This window comes from Meles meles, chromosome 1 (assembly GCF_922984935.1).
Source record: "Meles meles chromosome 1, mMelMel3.1 paternal haplotype, whole genome shotgun sequence".
NCBI lineage: Eukaryota > Metazoa > Chordata > Mammalia > Carnivora > Mustelidae > Meles > Meles meles.
In genome coordinates, this window is record NC_060066.1 from 196,804,658 (window position 1) to 196,827,534 (window position 22,877).

Here is a 22,877-nt window from a genome sequence, read left to right on the forward strand (position 1 = left end):
ATACCATCTGTTTAAACATGTGCAGTTTTGTGTCTGTATATGTGGGTGTGCAATGGTGTGCAAGCGTGCCTGGACCCATGTGCACACACGTGTAGAAGGCCAAGCCTGTGTGTGCATACTCGTGCATGCAAGGGTGTGTGCACACATTGACGAATGTGCTCCCATGCAAACACATGCACATGAAGTTGACATGGCCCGCTAGCATGTGTGCAATGGTGTGTGTTGTGTGTGTGCGTGTGTACCAGTGTGCAGATACACCTGGCTAGACATGCATGTCCGGATGTATGTCCATGTGTGTGTGTTCTCTGAATGGCCTGCGTGTGCCCGTGTGTGTATGCCCGTAGGTCTGCACGTATACAGGTCTCGGCGTGTCAGGAGCTGGGGAATGTGGGGCTGGCGGGCTCCGGGCTCCAGGAGAGAATCTGACAGACGACCAGACTTGCCGCAGCCCCCAGCCCCGGGAGCCTGTTTTCCAGCCTGCGGAAGCTGTGAGCCCGTGAACTCATCTTATATTAATAGCTGCTGTCTCCTCACTTATTGCAGGGAGAGGCGGTCATGGCCCCGGCGGGGGCTCAGCACTCGGGGCTCCTCCCCTCCCCCACACAGGACCTGGGAAGAAGGGAGGGAAAGATGGGCCCTAGGGCTTACCCAGGCAAGAAGGCAGGGCTCAGGGCTCCAGCCCTTGCCTCCCCCAATCCACTGCCCAGCTCACCTCCCAAGCTCTGTAGCTGGTAGGATCAGGCGTGGGGGTGGGAAAAAAAGTCAGGGCCTTGGACACCCCCCCAAACCACCTCCCCCCCCCCCACAAATGCACCAGACACGCACTCACCAGTGCTGAGTAGCTCCAGGCTGAGAACCAGATGATTCTGAAGCGGTAAGAGACAGAGAAGGCTTTAGCTTGAGAGGGCAGACATGTTCCTTCTCTCAAGGACCCTCCGCTGGAGAGGGACACACAGCCCTGCGTTCAGGGGCCCCTATGCTGATGAAGAGGGCAAGACTTCTCTATAATATTTACTTGAGAAGTATAGCAAGTTGTTTTGTATAAACCACATCTTCATGGCCACAAGAAGACTTAGCCAAGGAGGCTTCCTGGAGGAAGCAGAGGGTAGGGGTGCAGGGAGGACCTGAGCTATATCTACAGAGTCCCTGGAGGAGGGAGCAGCCAGCCAACCCCACCACGCACATGGGCTCCAACCCGAAGAGCAGACTGAGATATCCCTCAGGTTGAGCCCAGAACCCAAGGCAGAGAGACGCCAGATAGGGGCTCCCAGCAATGTCTCGGGTCCACCATACTATCACAGGCAGGCAAACAGCCTAGGGCCCGCAGCATGGCAGCTTACCCCAGGCTCTCCCAGACAAAGAGCTTTGGCTCTGCTGACTCTGGAGCCAGGAGCTGGGATGGGGAGGCAAAGGGCCAAGCCTGCCTGGAATAGTATGGGCACCTGGACCCTCTCCTTCTGGTCCGTCCCCTCACCCCCCTGCCAGTGGAGGCTCCTTGGGAACATGGGTGAGGCAGCAAGGAGGCCCTTCTTCACGCCACCCCTCCCAAAGGTCTGGGGGTGGCCTAGAGACCTCCAACTTCTCCCCAGCCTGGGGACAGGGCTCCCTGCCTGGGGTTTCCTTGCTTGCTGTTTCTGAATTGCTCTTGAAACTCACTCCCTTACCCTGGATAGAAACAGATTTGGAGTCAAATGGACCCAAATTCAAATCCCAGTTTGGCCCTTTGCTACGTGACTTTAGGTAGATCAACTGTCACCTTCAGGGAGGCCTTTCTTGGGATCCCCGTCCTCCCCGTGCCCTTTCCCTGCTTTATTTCTCCCCCAGGACTCTGCTCTCTGACAGGACCAAATCTTAAATTTGTTTCTTTATTACAGTCTCCCCTGTGAAATTGAAGTTGTCCGCAAGAAGGGCAGTGAATGAATGAGGGCTTTAATTCTCAGAGCCTCACCTTCCTCTTCTGTAAAATGGGGAGAACGATAATACCACCCAAAGGGTCATGGTGATGTGTGAAATATTTGGGCCAGAGCTTGGCGTGGAGAGGTGCTTGCTGAGTGGGTGTCTTTTCCCGAGGACCTTCCAGGAAGGTGGGGAAAGAAGGCTCCTCCTGACCTGGTGGGAACCCCTGCTTTGTATTTGGACTGGAGCTGTGTATAGCTCAGCCCAGGTCTGCCTTCCACCAGCTCTGACCCTGTCCCTGTTGGCAGGTCCACTCCCCTTGGGGTCCTGTGTCCAGTGTTGGGGAGGAGCCTTGAACACTAGGTGTCAGAGCTCTTGGTCAGGGAAATGGAGAAAGACCTGAGTCTTAGCCTGGCACAGCTGTGTGGGTTTGAGCAATGACTGCTCAACATTAGGCCTCAATCTCCCCATCTGTACAATGTGGGGGGGGGGTGTTCTAAGGGTTCCATCTCCAGGTTTTGCCTACCTGGGAGCCCTGGGAGGCTGAGAGGCTTTGCAAGCCAAAAAACAGCTTCCTCTTCAGCCACACTTCCAAACCTGCTCCTGCCCTTTCCTGGTGAACATACTCTTTCTCGTTCTGAAACACCATTACTCAGGGACCCGCACACTTATGTCCTCAAATGCACACACTTACCATCACTGGCCTTTGGATAGAAAAGAAGCTCTTCCTGCTGCAGAATGACCATTGTCCCTCCAGCCTCCTCCCAAATGTGGCCTCTGGCTCCAAGAATGAATCCCAACACTAATCAGGGTCCAGAATGTCCTAAGCTCCAGGCTTGGGAAGAAGGAGAGGAGAGGCCATTGGATAACAGAGCACAGGTTGTGGAAATGGATGTTCCCTCGCCAGTCACCAACTCTCCCTTGACCTCAGTTTTCTCATCTGTAAAATGGAGAAGATACTTCTGGTGCCGTGGGAGGCTTGTTCAGCATAAATGAGGTAACATGGGCAGTACACTCGGCGTAGGGCCTGGCACATAGTAAACACCCGCAATTAGAAGGAGCTGTTATTAAGGAGATGGATATGCTTTGAGCATCAACTTCATGCCAAAGCTCCAAACAAAAGCGCATTCTCAACAGGAGAAGGGGTTAGCACCCTGGTTCCTGTCCTCAGAAAAAGATGGGATCTTTGGGATGCCTGGATGGCTCAGTCAGCTAAATGTCTGCCTTCAGGTCGGGTCATGATCCTGGGGTCCTGGGTTGGAGTTCTGCATGGGGGCTCCCTGCTCAGCTAGAAGCTTGCTTCTCCCTCTGCCTCCCATTCCCCCAAGCTTGTGCATGTGCGTACTCTCCTTCTGACAAATAAATAAGCAAAATATTTAAAAAAAGAAAGGTGGGGTCCTTTCCTGGCAGTGCCTGGGTCTGAGCAGAGCAGAGGGGACCATTAGCTCAGCCTCTAAAGGGGCGGGGGCTGCCACCTGTCAGCCTCACTCCTCCCTGGATCTGGAGCTTCCCCAGATCCCTCCACAGGCTCCCAGGCCTGATCTAATCCCCTCCCATTCCAGGCTCTCCGCCCACATTGGGTCCACCCCAGACCCTCCACACATAGAGACAGAAACAGACTTATCACAAAATCATTCTTTATTGAGCGATGGGTTGGGGATAGGAATAGGGCAGCACTGGAGGCCATACCCCGGTTGGCAGAGGGGTCAGGTGTTGGCTCACACCCTGCCTCCTCTAGGGCACCGCAGGGTGGGGCCTGGCCCCCAGGTCCTGGCTGTGGCGCTGGATGCCAGGCTGGAGTGGACTTGGGGTGGTGCGTGTTCTGGTCCCGGCTGCCTGGCCGGGCTGCAGTTTCCCCCAAATGGCCACCAGAGGGCAGCCGGCCCCCAGCGCAGAGGAATTCTCGGTTGCTCAGGTGATGGCTTCTTAAAAAAATAAAAAACCAGAGGCTGGTGTGTTCTCCCAGCAAACCCGAGAGGGGCGGGCCTGGGGAGAAGGCTCTGGTTTCTATGATCTCTTTGATAAAAAATAAGCAAAAATAATAACAAAATACGTGGTTTCTCTTTCTCCCTTTCCCCCTTCTAGGAACTGAGGTCAGCAATGGGGGTGTGGGGATTGGGGGGTACCCTGGTATGGCCTGGATTTCAAGGTGTGGGTCTCTTTTTTTCCCCTTACCGCCCATAAATAAATAAGTAAATAAATAGGTAAATAAATAAATTATAAATAGATACTCTTTTTTGTATGTGCACATATAAATAGATACATTTTTCTTTCTTTCTCCTATCTAGGCAACTGAGTGACTAACCTCTCTGACTCTTTAGCTCGGAAACCCGAAAGTAAAGTGACATGATTAAGGTCAAAAGGGGGGTGGGAGGAGATCAGGGACTTGGAATGGCACTATAAAACACCCAGCAGCATTCTGGAACTCCAAGCCAGCTGGGCTGTGGGACGTTTCTGAGTGGAATCCTGGCCACCTGAACATTCTAGAACCATGGAGCCAGCTGGGCCCTGTAGGGATCTGGACAGAATCTTGTGAAACACCCGATGTCCTAGAACTCCAGAACCAGCTGGGTCTTGGAGGTGTGGAGCTGGGAGGTTGGAACAAAGCCCTGGAAGACCTAACATTCTGGAATTCTGTAGAGATCAGGGCCAGAGGGTCACCGGAATAGGACTAGACGTCACTGGGGGAACGGGATCGGAAGGGGATCTTGGAAGAGGAACAGCAGCAGCAGATGGCCCACAGCACCTTCTGCACGTCCTGGTTGCGGAAGGCGTAGATGATGGGGTTGATCATGGAGTTATAGGTCGCGGGGAGCAGGGTGAGATAGGTGTAGAGGGGTGGAGAGTGGGCGTCACCCAGCAGGCAGTAGACAGTGAAGGGCAGCCAACAGGCGGCAAAGGCGCCAAGCACCACGGCCAGCGTGGCAATGCCCTTTCGGGTGGCCACATAGTGGGAGGCAGGCAGCAGATGCCGTTGGAGGGCAATCTGCTGGGCATGGCGGCAGACGATGCGGCAGATCTGGGCATAGAGCTGCAACATGATGCCAAACACCATGAAGAAGGCAACGGCCAGGACCACCAGATGGTTCTTGGAGAGCGGATAGACCACGCCACATGTGGCCCGGGCATCCAGACAGTTCCAGGCCAGCACAGGCAGCAGCCCCAGGCCCAGCGCGCCCCCCCACACTAGGGCCAGCATCACATAGGTCCGAGTCACCGTTGTCTCTGAATAGTAGGTGAGGGCATTGTACAGGGAAAGGTAGCGGTCGACGGTGATGGCCAGCAGGCTGCCCACGCTGGCAGTAAAGGCCATCGCCAGCACGCCAACCAGCACCAGGCTCATTTCCACCGAGCCAATGCAGAACACAGCAGCGAAGTGCAGGACCAGGCCCAGGCCCGCCAGCAGGTCGGCCACAGCCAGGCTGCCCACCAGCAGGAACATGGGGGCACGGAATGTGGGAGTGCCCACAATGATGGCCACCACCAGCGCGTTCTCACAGGACACCAGGGTGCCTGAGATGCACAGCACCACATCCCAGGCCCTGGGGGAGGGCAGCGGGGCGGCTGGACCTGTGGACCCCTCTGCTGAGCCCACGCTGCTCACATTCACGTTGCCTGAGCCGGCGGAGAGCCAAGCCAGGGGGCTGCCTGCACCCCACATCATGGTACCTGTAGGAGAAAGGCCCTGTGAGAAGCTGGTGGGCTGGGTGCTGGGCGAAGGGGTCTGAACGGGACAAGGTGCCACTCAGGATACGTTGTGAATGTGTCTCCTCAGGATACCCGGCTGGGTCCCAGGGCCTTGTCCCCCTCTCATGACCCAGGGCTCCTTCCAGGATACCATTGTCTCCCCCTGCCCACCCCTACCCTCTCCCCAGGAGGGACCTATTTTCCTCTCACTGTACTGGGTCCCTCCACTCTCTCTTCCAACTTCCTGGGCCCTGCAGCCCTCTTTCTCCCACGTGTGTGACCAGTGGAGAACCAGGTGAAGGACTACCATAAGTGGATTGGGGGGCCGTAGGATTCTGGGGATGCCGGGTAGGCCCAGGACTGGGGAAGGGAAACACATCTCTAGACTGAGGGTAGTTCTGCTCCCTCCCCATCAGGGAGGATGACGCTTAGTTTCTGAGGCTTGCCAGACCCCTCACGAGTCTCAGTATTGCCAGCCCGAGGCTCCGCCCCCAGAGAATGCGCGTGAAGCTCCCTCCAGCCCTCACCCTGCACTCCCGGGGTAACACCACCTAGAAACTCAGCCCCACCCCCAACACACAGGGGCCCAGACTTCTGTCCCCGCCAGACCCCTCTTTCTGCCTGATTCTCCGGGTCTTTGGAACAGACACCCTCTGCTGGAGGCCCGGATCCCTGAGTCAGACCCCTCCTTCTGCCCGGACACCTGGATCTTGGGCCTGACTCCGCATCCTGTCCGTGAGTCTAGATCCCTAAGTGGGACACATCCTGCTCGGACACCTGGGTTCCTGCCTCCGATGACTCCTGCCAGCCCAATCTCAGAGGACCATTAGTCCCTCCAGGGCTTTGGGCCTTGGAGGAGAGCGCACCCCACGCGGGGTCACCCAGATGACGGTTCTCAGCACCCCGGACACTGGGTCCCCGCCTGCTAACCCAAATTCTGGATTCCGGGTCTTAACCTCCGACCTCTGCCGGCGGCTGGGAGCCTGTCCGCCGGCCCTGCTCCCCAGCATCCTGCGTGCCCTTCCGGATGCCTCGTGCCTGCAGCGGGGCCCCCTACTCACCTCTCGGAACCTGGTGCGGCAGGGCCGCGTGGAGGCTCTGCTCGGGTCCGGGCGGCGAAGGGTTTGCGCGGACCCGGAGAAGCCCCCGCGGCCGCGGGAGAAGCGGCGTGAGTCACCCGCCCCGCCCCGCCCCCGGCCCCTGGTTCGGTGACGTCAGCGGCCCGACCGGCCAATGGGTGCGTCGCACCGGGGCGCAGCGCGTCGGCGAGGCATAGTAATGAGGCCTCGCACCTCCCGCTCCCCCATTCATAAAAAGCGACCGTGGCCGCGGCCCCGCCCCCTCCCCACTCGCCCCGCGCTGTCCTTGACTCGGCGCCCTCTGCGGGCCGGGATTTCGGGGGGCGCGGGTGGGAGACCTTGGAGAAGTCTTAGGGAGGTTGCGGGGAATATATAAGGGGAAGCAGAAAGGGGCCCTGGAAAGACTGTGGAGGTGATGGGACCCTCAGGTGGCAGAGACCGACGGAATTCGGGTGACGGAGATGGAGTGATGAGGCTGAATGGGCGTCCTGCGTAAGGATGATGGGGGTTGCCAAGATGATGGGGCCCTGAGGTGATGGTGACAGCAGCACGAAGGAGCAGGGAAGTGGGTGGCAGTGACAGTATGAGCAAGGTGACAGGATCTTGGGGGATGGTGGCCATGAGACGCTGCCAAAGAAAGAGAAGCCCCTGGGGCAACCATAGCAGTGTCAGGGTGACTGTGACATGATGGAGCTCAGGGATCCCAGGGTGGCAGAGGTGATGGCGAGGGAAAGGGAAGATGGAGTGTCCAGATGATAGGACTTCAGGTCACCATGACCCTGTCACAAGTGCTGAGGTACCCAGGGGACAAAACACAGTGAAGAGGTTTGTAAGGTAGCTTGGAATGAAGATACCGGGTGACTGTGGTGAATGAGCTCCAGGGTGAGAGGGACAAGGTAGAGGGTCTGGACTGACAGTGACCAGGCAGGTGAGGTGCTGCTGGGAAGGTCCTCGTGATGCTGGGGCTGGGATAAGGAGCTGCATGACGTCACTCATGTCAGTCCAATAGCGCCCTCCCAGTGCGGGAGGGGTGGGCCTGGCAAGATTTCAAAACCTGAATTATTTATTCAAGGATCTGGAAAGCCAGGGGTGGGGGGGCACTTCCCCGAAGCAGCAGGAGAGGGGGAGCCAGGAAGAACTTGGAAGCAGAAAACCTGGCAGCACAGTCCCCAGGGCAGGCCCCTCTCACAATCCCCCATCTTCTGCATTCTGGCAGGGTACAGCACGGAGAAGGAGCTCCATCTTCCCCAGCCCTGCCTGTCCTTTGTCCCAGGGACATACACCATTCAGCTGACTTTTCCAGAGGTGACAGATGTGCCCAGGGGGAGAGAAACTGGCTGCTTCTCCTTCCTCTGTCTCTAGCTTTGATCCTCAGTGGATCCCTCCAGGCCTGTGGGATGGGTGGAGGACAGGGATCAGGGGGCTTCAGGAAACCAGAGGGTCTCAGATCCAAGGCCCCACTGACTTCTCCCCTGACCGGCACTGCTGTAGTTCCCTCAGTCAGTGTGGGGCAGAGGGAAGGAGGTGACAGGCCAGCGGCAGAGTACAAGGGAAGAGGAGAGCGTAGGGACTGGGGAAGATGATACATTTCCAGTTGGATGTGGTGAGTTGGGGGTAGAGGTGGTCAAATCCTAGTTCCTGCATTTCATCGCTGTGTTACTTTGGGGGAATTTCTTCGGCACTCTGTGCCTGTCTTCTCATCTGTAAGAGAGGGTAATGTTAGTATCTACCTCAGGATTGGTGGGAGGGCCTGGCACATTCTCAGCACTGTGTTAGCTACCAATAGCCTATCTGGCAGAAGGAGGACACCTGGGAGGCATAGGTGTGCAGGCAGTAATTGAGTTTCTAGGGCTAGATGATCTCACTCAGTGAGGAGAAAAGCCCCAGGGAACGCCGCCACTGAGGGCACAGATTGTGGGTGAATGTGTCCTTGCAAAGGGTCCTGGCCTTCTCTTCGCCCAGAACCCCTTCACTTCATTCAAGCCTTTGCCTTCAAGTCGACCCTGAAGCAGGCTCCTGACCCTCTATCCTAGATAACCCCAGCCGCTCTCCCCTCTTTCCTTGAGTTACTATTTCTCAGAACTTCGCATTCCTAAATTTGTGTTTATTCATGTATTTTCTTTTTTACTTCACATCGGCCTCACCAGAATATAAGTTCCACGAGGGGAGAGACTTTGTTCTGTTTCGTGTCACCACAGCACCCGGCACTATAGCAGGATGCTTAGAGTAAAAAGCAGCGTCTAGAGAAAGTGGAGAGTACTGATATGCCCAGTGTCCAGAATGGGGGTGTGTGTGCGCGAAAAAGAGAGCATACAGAGGCGTCACCCCCCCACCCCAGAACTCAGGTGCCCGCTCTCTTCCCCATCTGAGCTGAGTTCCAGCAACTTCCCCTCTGGTCTCTGGGTTGGGAGAAGGTGGCTGGCAGGTTGGCGGGAAAGAGCTATGTGAGAGACTATCTTCTGCTATTCTGAGGGGCAGTAATAGTTCTTTATTTTATTTTATTTTTTTACAAATGTTCATAGTGAATTAATCCTCTCATGAAACGTCTGCACAATCACCACAGATAAAGTCACTGCAGAGTCTTTAGTCCTTTTGGCCTGAGCCAGCAAGGGCCTGTGTGGTGCCTGACATTCTTCATTCTGTTCCTATGTCCCACTCGCTCTTTTCTTGAGGTCTTTTTCTTCTCAAGCTGACCATGTCTTGCAAGGCTGTCTTTGGGTTCACTTTTCTTTCATAATCCAAGGAATTGTAAATCACGCCCAAGCCAGTTGCCGCACTACTGCCAACACGGGTTCTGACTCCAAATATAAAGATGACATCTGGAATGGTCTTATACTATTTTGGCTAGTTTTCCCCCAAAGATCTGCCTTGGATACTGTTGCCTTCTCGCCATGAAGAACATCAACGACCACATTTCCACTGAAGTAGTTGGTTGGCTAAAACTTCCTGACCCAGATAGCCACAGGGTGGTTCAAAATGGAAGCTGATCCTCAGGCAGTCGGAGAGAAAAAGAGTACAGTGATATTTCTAGCCATGAGAAACCCCAGACACCCAAGAGACTCAAGTGAAGCTATGGATTTTCCCACGGGCACTCCCTCCATGCTTCGAAACTGCCCAATGCCAATGGGACAATGGAGGCCATCACTGCCAACTGGGTCTCTCTTCCCCAAAGACCCGCTATCTAGATAAAGGGCTGTCCCTTCCTCTTCTATCCTCCTCATGTCCTCTGCCCTATCGCCTTGCTTCCTCTCCACTACGGATACCCTGTCCAGTCCTTCCCACCTACTAGGTGCCAGACCAGATCCCAGGGCTTAGAACCACCCTGTATCCCCATTTCATGGGTGAAGCCTAGAGAAGCTGAAGGACTTGGCCCCAGTCACACAGTACATGGCAGAGCTGGGACGTGAAGCTGGTCTATCTGCAAATCCAGTGTGCCTTCCTTTCCATCCTAAACTCACCTGGGAGTCAAGTTTGACCAGGGCTGACAACACCTGTAGTTCCCCAGGTGACCACCAGATGGCTATGAGCACTCGATTCCAGTAAGACTTCTTCCCTTACCATTCTCTCTTCAATTTGGGGAATCCCTTGGGCCTACGTGTTCATGGAAGATGGGTGTGTGTCTGAGGCACAGATAAATCCACACAAGCTCCTGTTCAAGCCCCAAGAATCTGCGCATCGTCTGTGCACACATTCTTTTTTTTTTTTTTTTTTTTTTTTAAAGATTTTATTTATTTATTTGGCAGAGAGAGATCACAAGTTGGCAGAGAGGCAGGCAGAGAGAGAGAGAGAGAGAGGGAAGCAGGCTCCCTGCTGAGCAGAGAGCCCGATGTGGGACTTGATCCCAGGACCCTGAGATCATGACCTGAGCCGAAGGCAGCGGCTTAACCCACTGAGCCACCCAGGCACCCCTGTGCACACATTCTTAACACAGACCCATTTGTTCACTCACCCAGTATTTACTGACAATTCCCTGGGCTTTGAGTGGGTCTTATGGACAGAGAGATGATCTGGCCACATCCCTGCATTTTCTTTTCTTTTCTTTTTTCTTTCTTTTAATCCTTTCTTTTCTTAAGTAAACTCCATGCCACACATGGGGCTCAAACTCACAACCCTGAGATCAAGTCACATGCTCTACAAACCAAACCAACCCAGTGCCGCCACATCCCTGTATTTTCAATGTTCAACAAAGTTTTATTGAGCATGTGCTACTTTCCAGACATAGTTCTAGGGACAGAGGATAAGGCAATGAACAAAAATCCTTGATTTCACAGAGCGCCATTCTGATGGGGAAAGATGGACAATCTAAGCACTTAAAATGATTCTAAGTAGGGGGCTCCTTGAGGGTCTCACAGACCAGAAGGACAGGACAAACATACAGTCACAACATGATACAATCTGTTTATTTAATAAACACCTACGTAGCCCTTAAGTGTAGAGGGAGTTAACTGCAGAAGAAGATAAACATGGCTCCTGCCTTCATAGAAATTACAGCCTAGGATACAAAAGAGTAATTAATTACACATTTGATACGTGTTTTGAAGGAAAAAGGAAGTATCATGAGTGGGGAAGAGAAATGGGGCAGTTTTAGGGGCCTAGGACACACTCAGGTGAAGGTGCCCAGGAAGCAGATGGACCCACTGGGTCCTGGGTTCAAATCCTGGCCCTCCTCATTGTAACCATGTGCCCGTGGGCAGGTGATTTTACTTTTTTTAAAGTTTATTTATTTATTTACTTATTTTAGTAATCTCTACACTCACGACCCCAAGATCAAGAACCACACGCTCTTCTGATTGAGCCTGGCAGGTGCTGGATTTTACTTCTGAAGCCCACAAACTGGGGATAACAAAAGCCACGCCTAGAGGGTAGTCATGGACATTAGATGAGAAGCTGCAAGTAAACTCTTAATGGAATGTATACTCTACTAAGAGTAAGAGGTCAGTAGTGTGAACTATGTATTATTAGTTACAGGTGGCAGCTGGGGAGGGAACACTGGGCTGGAGATGGAGATAGGAGACCTGATGGCTTTAAGATCAGAGCCGGTGGCAGAGGAATGGCCAAAATGATCTCAGGAGAGGTGGAATAGGTCTCAGGAAGGAATTGGGCCACCAGGAAGAGGGGGAAGGAGGAAAAGGAGGGGCAGCAGAGAAGGGGAAAGAGAGTGGGAGTGAAAGAGAAGGGGGGGGCGCCTGGGTGGCTCAGTGGGTTAAAGCCTCTGCCTTCAGCTCAGGTCATGATCCAGGGTCCTAGGATCGAGCCCCACATCGGGCTCTCTGCTCAGCGGGGAGCCTGCTTCCTCCTCTCTCTCTGCCTGATTCTCTGCCTACTTGTAATTTCCGTCTGTCAAAAAAAAAAAAAAATCTTAAAAAAAAAAAGAAAGAAAGAAAGAGAAGGGGGGAAAAGAGGAGGTGCCCTCTAAGGAACCCGAGGAGAAGATACAGAGGGGGAAGGAACAAGAAGAGGCCGGTGCCAGGGCAGGAGTTGAGGCGGAAGGAAGTCTGTGGAAACCCCCAATTGTCCTACTAATAATGAGACCAATAACTTGGTCGGAGGGCGTGGTGGGAAGCTGAGGGGCAGAAGAGAGTAGGGTGCAAGGTGTGAAGCGAGGTGGGAGGTCAGAGTCCAGCGTCCAGCGGCCAGGCAAAGCCAGTCCCTGGGAGTGGGGCCTATTTGGGTTCACTCAACAAGGTAAGGCCTGCGGGAGAGTCACCTCGCTTCGAATCCAGATTTTGCACTGTGACCTCCGCCTACTCAGTCACCTTTCCTGAGCCTTAGTTTCCTCACCTGTGAGTGAGGGAGGGATACTAACTACCCCGCGAAGTTTTCGTGAAGCTGCTGGTGAGGACTCCCGGGACCAGGTGTTGCTACTACACCTGGATCCCGCCCCCTTTTGCCCGAGCCCCCGCCCAGATCGCCAAACGCAGCTCGGCCAGGCCGCGCCCACCACCCACGCCCCACGTGACCCCGCCCCCACGGCCGGGCCCCGCCCCGACGGCGGGACTGGCCCCGCCCCAGAACGACCCCGCCCTCCTGGCCACGCCCAGGTTGCCTTGGGTCTCACTCCCCACATCCCAGCTGAGCCGAGTCCGGGAGGGACGCACCGCACCAGCTCTCCGCCCGACCCCCGGCCCCGCCCCGCCCATGGCAGCGCCGGGACCCCGCGCCTTACGGGTCGCGCTCTGTGGCGGCTGCTGCTGCCTTCTCCTGTGTGCCCAGCTCGCTGTGGCTGGTAACGCGGACCAGGGTCTGGTTGGAGGCCCAGCCCGGGCAGGAGCAGGCGGAACCTGCCTTCATCCAGCCGCCGGTTCTGGAGCGGTCTGGGCTGGGGGGCGGGGGGCTGGAGGGGACTTTCCAGAGAGTTCAGGGCTCAAGCGGTGGGTGAAGGGGGTTCTAGCCATGTGTGGAGCATCGGTATATAATAGGCTCCAAGTGTTCGGAAGTGAAGGGACCCCAGGTGTGTCTGGGGTAGGCAGCTCCACATCAGGGAATCCCAGGTGTATGCAAAGGGAGGGGACTCTGGGTGAATGTGGGGGAGCTTGGGGTGTGTGTAACCATGTGCTTGTGGAAACTCCAGGTGTGTAGTGGGCCTTAGGGGATCCAGGTGAGTGTATGTGTGCAAAGGGGTGAGCACCACAGTAGCGGGGAAAGGCGGGTGCAGCTCAGTTTCAAGGAGTTGCTCCCACTCCCAGGTAAAGGAGCTCGAGGCTTTGGGCGGGGAGCTCTGCTCCGCATGAACATCTGGCCAGCTGTCCGAGGGGCCTGCAAACAGCTCAAGCTCTGTGAGCATTGTGTGGAGGGGCACAAAACGCATAACCTCTCCAGCTGCGTGTGGGAGCAGTGCCGGCCGGAGGAGCCAGGTATGGAGGTGGGCGCTCCCCAAATCAAGTGCCCCCAGTTCAGGACCCCAGGGCCTTGGCCCCTCTCCCCAAATCTCTCTGCTATACCTTCTCCCACCAGGACACTGTGTGGCCCAAGCTGAGGTGGCCAAGGAAGGTTGCTCTGTCTACAACCACTCGGAGTCGTGTCCAGGTAAGGGGACTCCTGCTGGCCTAAGCTGAGTTGGAGAGAGGGGGCTGAGGTGTCCCCAGCCAGAGCCTTCCCTCCAGGAAGGAACCGGCCGCTCTTGGGGAGCAGACTATGCTCACGAACACCTGGGTCCACTTTCGGTTCTGCCTTTAGCTCATTGAGAAGTCTCTTCCCCTCTCTGGCTTGTTTCCCGATTTAAAAAACGGCACAGCCAAAGGATCCAGGACAGATGTGTGGAGGGGTTGGAGAAGTGAGCTCATCTAATTTAAAACAGTGAGGACTTCAGAATCTGAAGTTCAGAAGGGAATGGAGGGAGGGCTTTCTGGAGGAGGTGTCATCAGAGATGACCCTTAAAGGTAGAAACGGAGAGAGGGCACATCCGGTGGAAGGAACTGTATGAACTGAGGCTTGAAAGTATGTTAGCTGGACCTGGATCTGGAACAGGGGTCCTGATGTGAGTCTGAAGTCCCGCTGTTGACCTGGGTTGGGTTCTTGGTGGGAGTCAGGGAGTGGGAGAGGTGATTTAGTATGGATTCCCTGTCTTTCCAGCTGCCCACCACTACCCCACCTATGAACCAAAGACAGTCACAACAGGTAGGTACTACCCGGGAGAATGGGAGCGGTGGAAGGACTAGAGGGGCCAGCAAAGACAGCTGGGCTCAGGCACTGACATGCCCTGTGACCTCAGCCCTGTGACTTCTCCTGCTGAGACTGTTCCCACATCCGTAAAATGGGTTGAGTAATACCTCACAGAATTGCTGCGAGGATTTTACCAGCAGATGTAGAGAGCCTAGTTCAGTGTCTGATGCATAGAAAGAGATCAGGAAGTGATGGGTCCTGTCCCTCTCCCCCTACCAGTTCTGGGAGCTCAGGCTGACCCTCTCAGGACCTGCCCTTGGTGCTGAAGCATTCGTGGCTGGCTCAGGCCACCAGGGAGGTGTAGCTCAGTGACTACCTCACAAAGCAGGCTCCTGGCAGAGCAGAAGCAAGAACTCTGCCCCTTGGTTCCCACTGCCCCTCAGGGCCCAGAGGTCACCAGGCTTGATAGGGATGGCTGCAGAGGCTTTGGTTAATTAAAGCCAGGAACTTGATCTTGGAGGCTGAATTATTGATAGCTCAGCTCCCTCTGGCTGAGCCTTAGATGGGTCTTGAGCAGCTCATTTCTTCCCTCTCCTACTTTCCCCCCAGTGTCCTTCTCTGGGATGGGGCTCCCTGTGGTGTAGCTGGGACCACCCTTTGCCCTTCATATTCTCAGACCCCCTTACACAAGCTACACCCACCGAGAGGTGGACCCAGCTCCCAGCTGGGCCCCTCTCCACTGCCCCAGAATCACCTTCTGCCACCAGCCCTGCCCTGGCACCTGGCCTAGGGCCTGAAATCGAATCCCTAGTGGGAGTTGATGGCTAATGTGGCACAGGTGGGAGCCACCCAGACAGCCTGGCAACTGGGCGCTAAGACAGGCCTGGGCGGGGGTTGGGGGGGGGAGCAGAAATGTTTAGGGGACACTGTGTGACTGGCTCTGTCTTAACTGTGAGGTGACTTTAGGAAGGTCTGGTCCTCAGAACCCAGCTTCTCCCTCTGATGTACATGACCTAGTCTCCATTTATGCACTTGATAGGGCATGGGCCTCCACTTCTTCCTTCTGTAAGGGCTCTGACATCGGGTGACTCCAGGGTGTCAGGACTTAGGAGTACTGAAAAGGGACAGTATCATCTGCATTTTGGCTTTGAACCCTGAGAATCAAGGCCAAAAGAAACCTGAGCCAAAGGGGTCTCGAGGCCCAGCTTCTGGGTCCATCCTTACCTCACCCGGCCAGAGTGGGATGGGGAGGCTAGAAGGGAGCTCATTGCTCTCAGGACCTTGCCGTCCTGAGCCCAGAGAGGATGTAAAAAGACATCAAGCTGCAGAGCAACTGGGAGCAGAGCCAGGGCTGGAACCAAGCCCCCCGCCCCCCACTAGCCAGGCACTGTCCCTCCCACCGGGCACTTCCCAGCTGGCCAAAGGATCTGGGCCAAACTTCTTCTTTTTTTAGAATTTAATTTAATTTTTTCAGTGTTCCAAGATTCATTGTTTATGCACCACACCCAGTGCTCCATGCAGTACGTGCCCTCCTTAGTACCCACCACCAGGGTCACCCATCCCCCAGTTTCCGTCCCCTGCACAACCCTCAGTTTGTTTCTTAGAGTCCACAGTCTCTCATGCTTCGTCTCCCCTCCAATTTCCCCCAATTCACTTCTCCTTTCCTTCTCCTAATGTCCTTCATGTTATTCCTTATGCTCCACAAGTAAGTGAAACCATATGATAATTGACTCTCTCTGCTTGACTTATTTCACTCAGCATAATCTCCTCCAGTCCCGTCCATGTTGATACAAAAGTTGGGTATTCATCCTTTCTGATGGAGGCGTAATATTCCATTGTATATATGGACCATATCTTCTTTATCCGTTCATCTGTTGAAGGGCATCTTGGCTCTTTCCACAGTCTGGCGGCTGTGACCATTGCTGCTATGAACATTGGGGTACAGATTGGGCCGAACTTCTGAGCCTGCTGCTCGAGGCTCCCATTGGAGGACTGGGGCCTCCAGGAGGCCTGTGCTGGTTATCAGGGTGGGGTTGGGATCCTGATCCACACTGACCCGCTATGACTGCACCCTGCAGGGAGCCCCCCAGTTCCCGAAGCCCACAGCCCTGGCTTTGATGGGGCCAGCTTCATTGGGGGCGTCGTGCTGGTGCTGAGCCTGCAGGCAGCGACCTTCTTCGTCTTACGCTTCCTCAAGGCCAAGGACAGCACCTACCAGACACTGTGAGTACCTGGCCAGCCAGTGGAGTCCCAGCTCCCCTTCCCCACCCCAGTCTTGCCCTTTGGGTCCCTTTTGGTCCCAGTTTGTGGTCTTTTCAATGGGGCAGCCCTAAGGGCAATGTCTTCCTCCTGATGTCACCCATGGGAACCACACCTCTCCCTCCTCAACGCATGGGGTTCCCTCTGTCCCCTGTTGGCTGGGGCCAGGACTCAGCCTGGACCTGCGTCTGAGAGCCCAGCTGAGCCCACCTGTCTTTGTCCCTCATGCTGCCGACAGGGAAGAGAGCCAGTAGGTGACACCCCAGGCAAGCCTTCATTTTGCAGCCCTGTGGCCCACAGGCAGGAGCCTGGGACACTTGTGCGGTTTGGTTTTCCTCTAGGAGGGGGAGCTGCCCTGAGGCCCCCGTGTGCCCGTGTGTGCAGTGGGGCGGGTCGCTGTGGTCTCCCTTAATGTGTGTGCTTCCGGCCACTGCCTGCCGTCGGGGGGGTGGGGGTCCTCACCCAGCCAAGGCAGCACCACCGCCCTGAGCGCCCTCTCTGTCTGGCCTCCGCAGAATCTGACCCCCTTCAGGCCTGGATTCCACAGGAGAAGGAGGACGAAGAGGGTGCCCTCTTGGCTCCCTTGTAGGCGCTGGGGGTGGGAAAAATTTTGGCCACCCATGTCTGGCCGCTGTGGGCTGTCAAGCAGGTTCAGTGCCTCCTGTCCGGGGCCTGGTACCTGCAGCCGAGAGCATTCTTCAGTCGTCTCCTGTCTTACCCATCATGCCTGCGGGCCCCCTGCCTGGCTCGGGGTCTGTGCCTGCCTCTTCCCATCCTCCTGGCCTAGCACTGCCCTCAAATAAAAGAACTCTTTGCAACACTGTGCTCCATGTCCGGCGTCTTGGGCTGCGTGTACATCTGTGGGTGGTGGGGTGAGCCATCATCCTCTCCTTCATGGGAATTCAACCTTGAACTGCTACTATCATCGCTCTCTTTTTTTTTTTTTTTTAAGATTTTATTTATTTATTTGACAGAGAAAGAGAGAAAGAGAGCACAAGCGCGAGCAGGGGGAGCAGCAGGCAGAAGGAGAGGGAGAAGCAGGCTCCCCTCCGAGCTGGGAACCTGAATGGGGGTTCGATCCCAGGACCTTGGGATCATGACCTGAACCAAAAGGTAGACATTTAACCGACTGAGCCGCCCAGGCACCCTAATCACCTTTTAAAACATTTCTATTTGTTATATGTGTTGAACCCTCCCCCCCACCGTCCGGCCCTTTATAGATAAGTCTGTAGAGACTCAGCAAGGTAAGTACACTCGCACAGGGGGCCGGGGCAGGGCTGGGCTTGGAATCTAGGTTTTTCTGACTCCGGAATAAGCAGCAGGTCAGAATTCACCTGCAGAGGCATTTCCAGGCTCTCTCAGCGACTAAAGTTAAGTCCGCACCGCAGTGTCTGCCAAGGTGGAGATGTCCCTTGCACTCAACAGCCCCTTCTGCACTCCTGGCCTTCCTCACTCAGGGCTTCCTGGAAAGCCCCTGCCCTCCCGTGCCCACCTCCTGCCCCACCCCCGTCCAGAAGCCCTCCCTGGCTGATAACATTCCCCCACGGCTGGGCACCAGCTAGAAAAAGGACACGTGGCTGAGAGGGACAGCGTTATCTGATTTCATCCCATGATTGTCCAAGGAAGCAGAGGGGCCAGAGAGGGTCACGGTGGCAGCAGCGAGGTCAGCCTGTGGAGCCCTGCAGCTCTGTGTGAATGGGAGGAAGAGATTTCCCAGCTCTGGCCCTGCTTTCCCATCTGTAAAGCAGGGTCACAGCAGGGTCCATCTCAGCGGCATGCGGGGCGACTCAGAGCAGGTGCACGTGCTCCGTCGGCACCCAGGTCACCCTCACCCTTCCAGCTGTGTAGCCTGCATAGCCTTCAGCTTCTGCCTCCCCCAGGTCCAGCCTCTCTGCACTCCAGCTGGATGGGCTCTGAGCGACCCGGGGGGTCGGGGAGAGTCCACACGAAGTTCCAGCTCCTCCTTGGCCTCCCAGCTCACCCGTGCCACCACCGCCATGCAGTCCATCGCCTCACCCCCCATCAGAGCCCCCATCTCAGGCATCAGCCTCCCCTTTGAGCACCACTCTCTCCGTACTTGCATCTCCCTCTTGCTACCTGGCCCGTCTTGCTTTCTGTCTGCTCCAAGCCTTTGCACACGCAGTTTCTCCTGCCTGGCCCCCACCCCCTTCCCCTGGCTTCACTACCCAGCCCTTAAGTGCAGGCGGGGAGAATGCGCCTTCTTTCCAGGGCTGAGGGAGGAAATGCCCCCACCGCCTTCTGATTTTCCATTCAGTTAAGGACCTTTCTTTATCTGGGGGTGCCTGGATGGCTCAGTGGGTTAAGCCTCTGCCTTTGGCTCAGGTCATGATCTCAGGGTCCTGGGATCGAACCCCGAATCTCTCTGCTCAGCGGGGAGCCTGCTTCCCCATCTCTCTTTCTCTCTGCCTACTTGTGATCTCTGTCTGCCAAATTATAAATAAAGTCTTTAAAAAAAAAAGTTCAAGAATAGGCAAAACTAAAAAAAATAAAAATAAAAGGACCTTTCTTTATTGGATTTTTCCGGTTTGCTTTTTCCAAAGTAGTAAATGCCTGCAGGAAACAAAAGGTCTATACAGGAATGGATATGAAGAGTGAGGAACACTTTCCCCCCCGCCCCACTCCCCAGAAATAACTATGCTTAACAGTACGTTTCAGACCCTTTTTGTAAATTTACACTGTACATACATGTGTTCCGTGTTCTTAAAACCCAAAATGGGATCGGGCTATACCTATTGTTCCACAACTTTGCCCCTTCCATTAGAGCTCGGGTTTGCCCTATGACGTGCCCAGGTGGTGGTATTTTATTCACTTGTATTCTATCAGTGTTCAGTTGGGTCTCTTCTGTGTTGATTTTTTTTTTTTTTTTTTTAGATTTTTTTTAGAGACGGGTGCCTGGGTGGTTCAGTGAGTTAAAGCCTCTGCCTTCGGTTCAGGTCATGATCCCAGGGTCCTGGGATCGAGCCCTGCCTTGGGCTCTCTGCTCCTTGGGGAGCCTGCTTCCTCTTCTCTCTCTGCCTGCCTCTCTGCCTACTTGTGATCTCTCTCTGTCTGTCAAATAAATAAATAAAATCTTTTAAAAAAAGGATTTTTTTTAGAGAGCACGAGCAGAGGGAGAGGTGGAGGGAGGAGGGAGAAGCAGACTCTCCACTGAGTAGGGACTCCCACGCAGGGCTTGATACCCAGAACCCTGAGATCATGACCTGAGCTGAATTCACACACTTAACATACTGAGGCACCCAGGAGCCCCCATGTTAATTATTATAAAGAGCACATGATAATTTTTTTAAATTAAATAACCTCTATGCCTAACATGGGGCTCAAACTCACAAGGCCAAGATCAAGAGTCACATGAGTCACACCAACTGAGCCAGCCAGGTGCCCCATTCAAAAAATATATATATATTATAAGTAACACATGATGGGGCTCCTGGGTGGCTCAGTCAGTTAATCATCCAACTCTTGCTTTTGGCTCAGGTCATGATCTCAGGGTTGTGAGATCAAGCCCCACGTCTGGCTCTACGCTCAGCGTGGAGTCTGCTTGAGATACTCCCTCTCCCTCTGCCCCTCCCACTCGTGATCTCTCTCTCTCTCTCAAATAAATAAGTACATCTTTTCTTTTTTTTTTAAATAACACATGACTAAAAAAAAAAATAACACACGGTAACTAGGCTTGTCTGCAGATCTCAGCACACCTGCAGGAGAGTTTAGGGAGGAGAGATCCCTGGAATTAGAACTTCATGATCTCAGAGAGCCCCTCTCGTGGATTCATCCTGTCTGGCACACTTGGTCCTACCTTCCCCGACACCCCCTGCTACTGCAGCCCTCCTCTGCCCCACGAATGCTGGGCCCGGCATAGAGAAGGCCTCCAACGCAGGCTTGATGACCTAATGACCAAGTGGATGGAGGAGTGAACCAACAAGCCAATGAGCCTTCCCTCCCCTTTGCTATCCCCTGAGGATTCTCTCCAGCTCAGACCGCAACCCTCCTATCTGGCCTGTGGCAGCTGCCTCCTCACTGGCCTCCCGGCCTCCAGGTCTGCCCCGCACAGTCGCCCACTAATGGCCCGCCTATATTAGCATCTATTTCCTAGGTGCTGCCAGGGGCTCCCCAACAGACCCGAGAGTGAACATGAAGTCACTTTGCCAAGAGGTGTCTGCCCAGTAGGGAGCTTCAGCCAAATCTCTGTGGCTCTGAGCACGTAAGTGCTGGGTAGTGAGCAAGCCATGTCCTGTCTTTGGGCCTCAGTTTCTCCTTGTTTTTTTCATTCATTTAACCAATATTTATTGAGTGCCTGCTTTGTGCCAGGCCTATAACCCAGGGCCAGGAATGACTATATGCCAGGCTGTGTAGGAACCAGAGGCCACACACAGACCACACCCAGCAGGACTCATGGAGTGCAGTAGGTACCTGGCAAATGGTAGCCATGGCTGTAACCCTTGACAAAGACCGGGGAGGGGCCCCCGGAGGAGATGACAGTAGGGCTGGACCTCTACAGACAGGTGGGGCTTTGCAGGGGGAGACAGAGAGGAGGGCATCCCACATGGAAGGCACAGAACAAGTGAAGGGGCAAAGGCGGAAAACCCTATGTGACTCCAAAGGTCTGGAGAGATTGCTGCAGAGACCCAGAAGCCAGGACCAGAAGTTAGGACTCCATCCTGGCCTCCCGGGCTGAGGGAGGAAATGCCTCTACCCCTGTTGGCTCTAGCCTGGGTGGGGTGTCCCTGGGGAGGGACAATGGGCAGGAGTCTTGTTTCATGTTTCCCCACCAGCCCGGCCCCTTTATAAACTGGCATCCTCCCTCAGGGCACCAGCAAGATGGGGCTACTGTGGATCCCATTCTCCCCTTATGCTCTCCTTGCTTGGGAAGCCGGCCTGCCTAAGGACCCAGGGCCACCCCAGCTGCCCAGGTAGCAGCCTAGGATGTCCTCCCACCAACCGTCACTTCTTCCCTAGGTGTCCTTCTCCCACCCAGGCACATTAGCTGCAAGGAGCAAGGTGGGAGTTTGATTATCTGGGCTCTGCACTGTAAATGTATGCAAATAGATGCAAATAGTGCAAACCCTTGACCCTTGGCAGCTCTGGAGGCAAGGGTCCTGACAGCTGGAATCTGGGAGATAGAAAGAGAACCACATATCTGGAGGAGATAAGCCCACTCCCCCATGTCCACCCTGGGGCCTCCCGGCCCTGCATCTTCCTGCAGAACCCAAGAACTGGAAGCCAGCAAAACTGTCTTCCAGTTGTCCTGGAGCGCTAGGAAGTCGTGGAGAGAAAAGGGCTCCAGGCCCTTAAGGTAAGGGATCCTGGGAAGCAGGCAGGGACCTGGAGTGAAATGAGACTGGGGATGCAGCAATTACTGTCTCTGCTGAGAGGCCATGACCAAGGGGCAAGGAGCCCAATGTGTGCCGGGCCCCAGGCTAGGCTCCCAGCACCCCAAGTTTGGTTCTGTGAGGTAGCTGGTTCTCTCCCCATTTTGCTGAGCAGGAAAGTCAGGTCTGGAGACCATGAGCTGGACGGTCATGATCTCAGAGCCAGTAAGGAGCCACTTCTGGCTCTGTGTCCCTCATTGCCCTGGGCACAGGGTGGGACTTAAGGCACCTTGGCCTCTGGCCTTTCGGGGAAACATGGACCACCTTGCAAGATGGGCCCCGGGGTGAGAGGGGACGATGGCAGTCCTCTGCTCTCTTTGTTTTCTGTCCCCAGGACTAGAGAGGGCTGTCTCTGCTTGGCTGCTGTTGAATGAGCCACTGTGATTGCCCCCGCCCCGGGGGAGGGGGGTGGATGGAAGGCTGGAGAAGGGGGGAGGGTGAGGAGAGAGGCCCGGGCACCCTCCCCTCTGGTGTGTGGGCCTTGGAAGTACTCAGACCTTAGAGCCAACACTCTGCCTTTTCCTCTGCTTCACGGAGCCAGGAACACGGCCTCAGGCGGTGGCGGTGCCCCGGGCCGGGGTAGTGGTGGGCCACCAGACGTGGCCCAGCCCTCTGTAGAGAGTCTCTTCAGGGGCCCAGTGGAGTCGCCAGAGCTCCCAGGGTCCCACCCTTGGCCTGTTCCATTGCCTGCAGGGTGAGGCTTGGCGGCTGCCTTGGCAATTCCTGTCAGCACACCTCCCCTTCCATAGGCCCCAGAAGCTGTCAGGAGCTGCTGAGCCGGCATGCCACATTGAGTGGCTGGTGCTCTCTGAGTCAATGGAGGGCAGAGCCCCCCCCCCCCCCCCAGCTATTTGTGACGGAAGACCCCAAAGAGGGCCACTGGCTGGTGAGTTGTCTGGAGGCTCAAAGGGCTCAAGGCCTGGCCCAGCGGGCGCTTTTCCCTTGGCCCCTAGGGGGAGCCAGAGCC

The 22,877-nt window shown here is 55.3% G+C and overlaps 2 protein-coding genes across 5 annotated transcripts; one reads left to right on the forward strand and one right to left on the reverse strand.

Moving 5' to 3' along the window:
• Window positions 1–3,538: 3,538 nt before the first annotated feature.
• On the reverse strand, window positions 3,539–6,725 carry GPR3 (G protein-coupled receptor 3). The gene is made up of 2 exons (XM_046019771.1): window positions 6,645–6,725; window positions 3,539–5,565 (listed from the first exon to the last, which is right to left on the reverse strand). The coding sequence occupies exon 2, from the start codon at window positions 5,558–5,560 to the stop codon at window positions 4,568–4,570; it is 993 nt and encodes a 330-aa protein (XP_045875727.1). The 5' UTR covers window positions 5,561–5,565; window positions 6,645–6,725; the 3' UTR covers window positions 3,539–4,567.
• Window positions 6,726–12,763: 6,038 nt separating this feature from the next.
• On the forward strand, window positions 12,764–17,309 carry CD164L2 (CD164 molecule like 2). 4 transcript variants are annotated; one of them, XM_046024842.1, is made up of 7 exons: window positions 12,764–12,888; window positions 13,349–13,516; window positions 13,617–13,688; window positions 14,235–14,279; window positions 16,343–16,487; window positions 16,762–16,773; window positions 17,039–17,309. In XM_046024842.1, the coding sequence occupies exons 1-7, from the start codon at window positions 12,801–12,803 to the stop codon at window positions 17,043–17,045; spliced, it is 537 nt and encodes a 178-aa protein (XP_045880798.1). In that variant the 5' UTR covers window positions 12,764–12,800; the 3' UTR covers window positions 17,046–17,309. The 4 variants fall into 4 exon arrangements, with proteins under 4 accessions (XP_045880798.1, XP_045880808.1, XP_045880817.1 ...); XM_046024852.1 differs by having other exon boundaries at window positions 16,762–17,309; XM_046024861.1 differs by lacking the exon at window positions 16,762–16,773.
• Window positions 17,310–22,877: the final 5,568 nt, after the last annotated feature.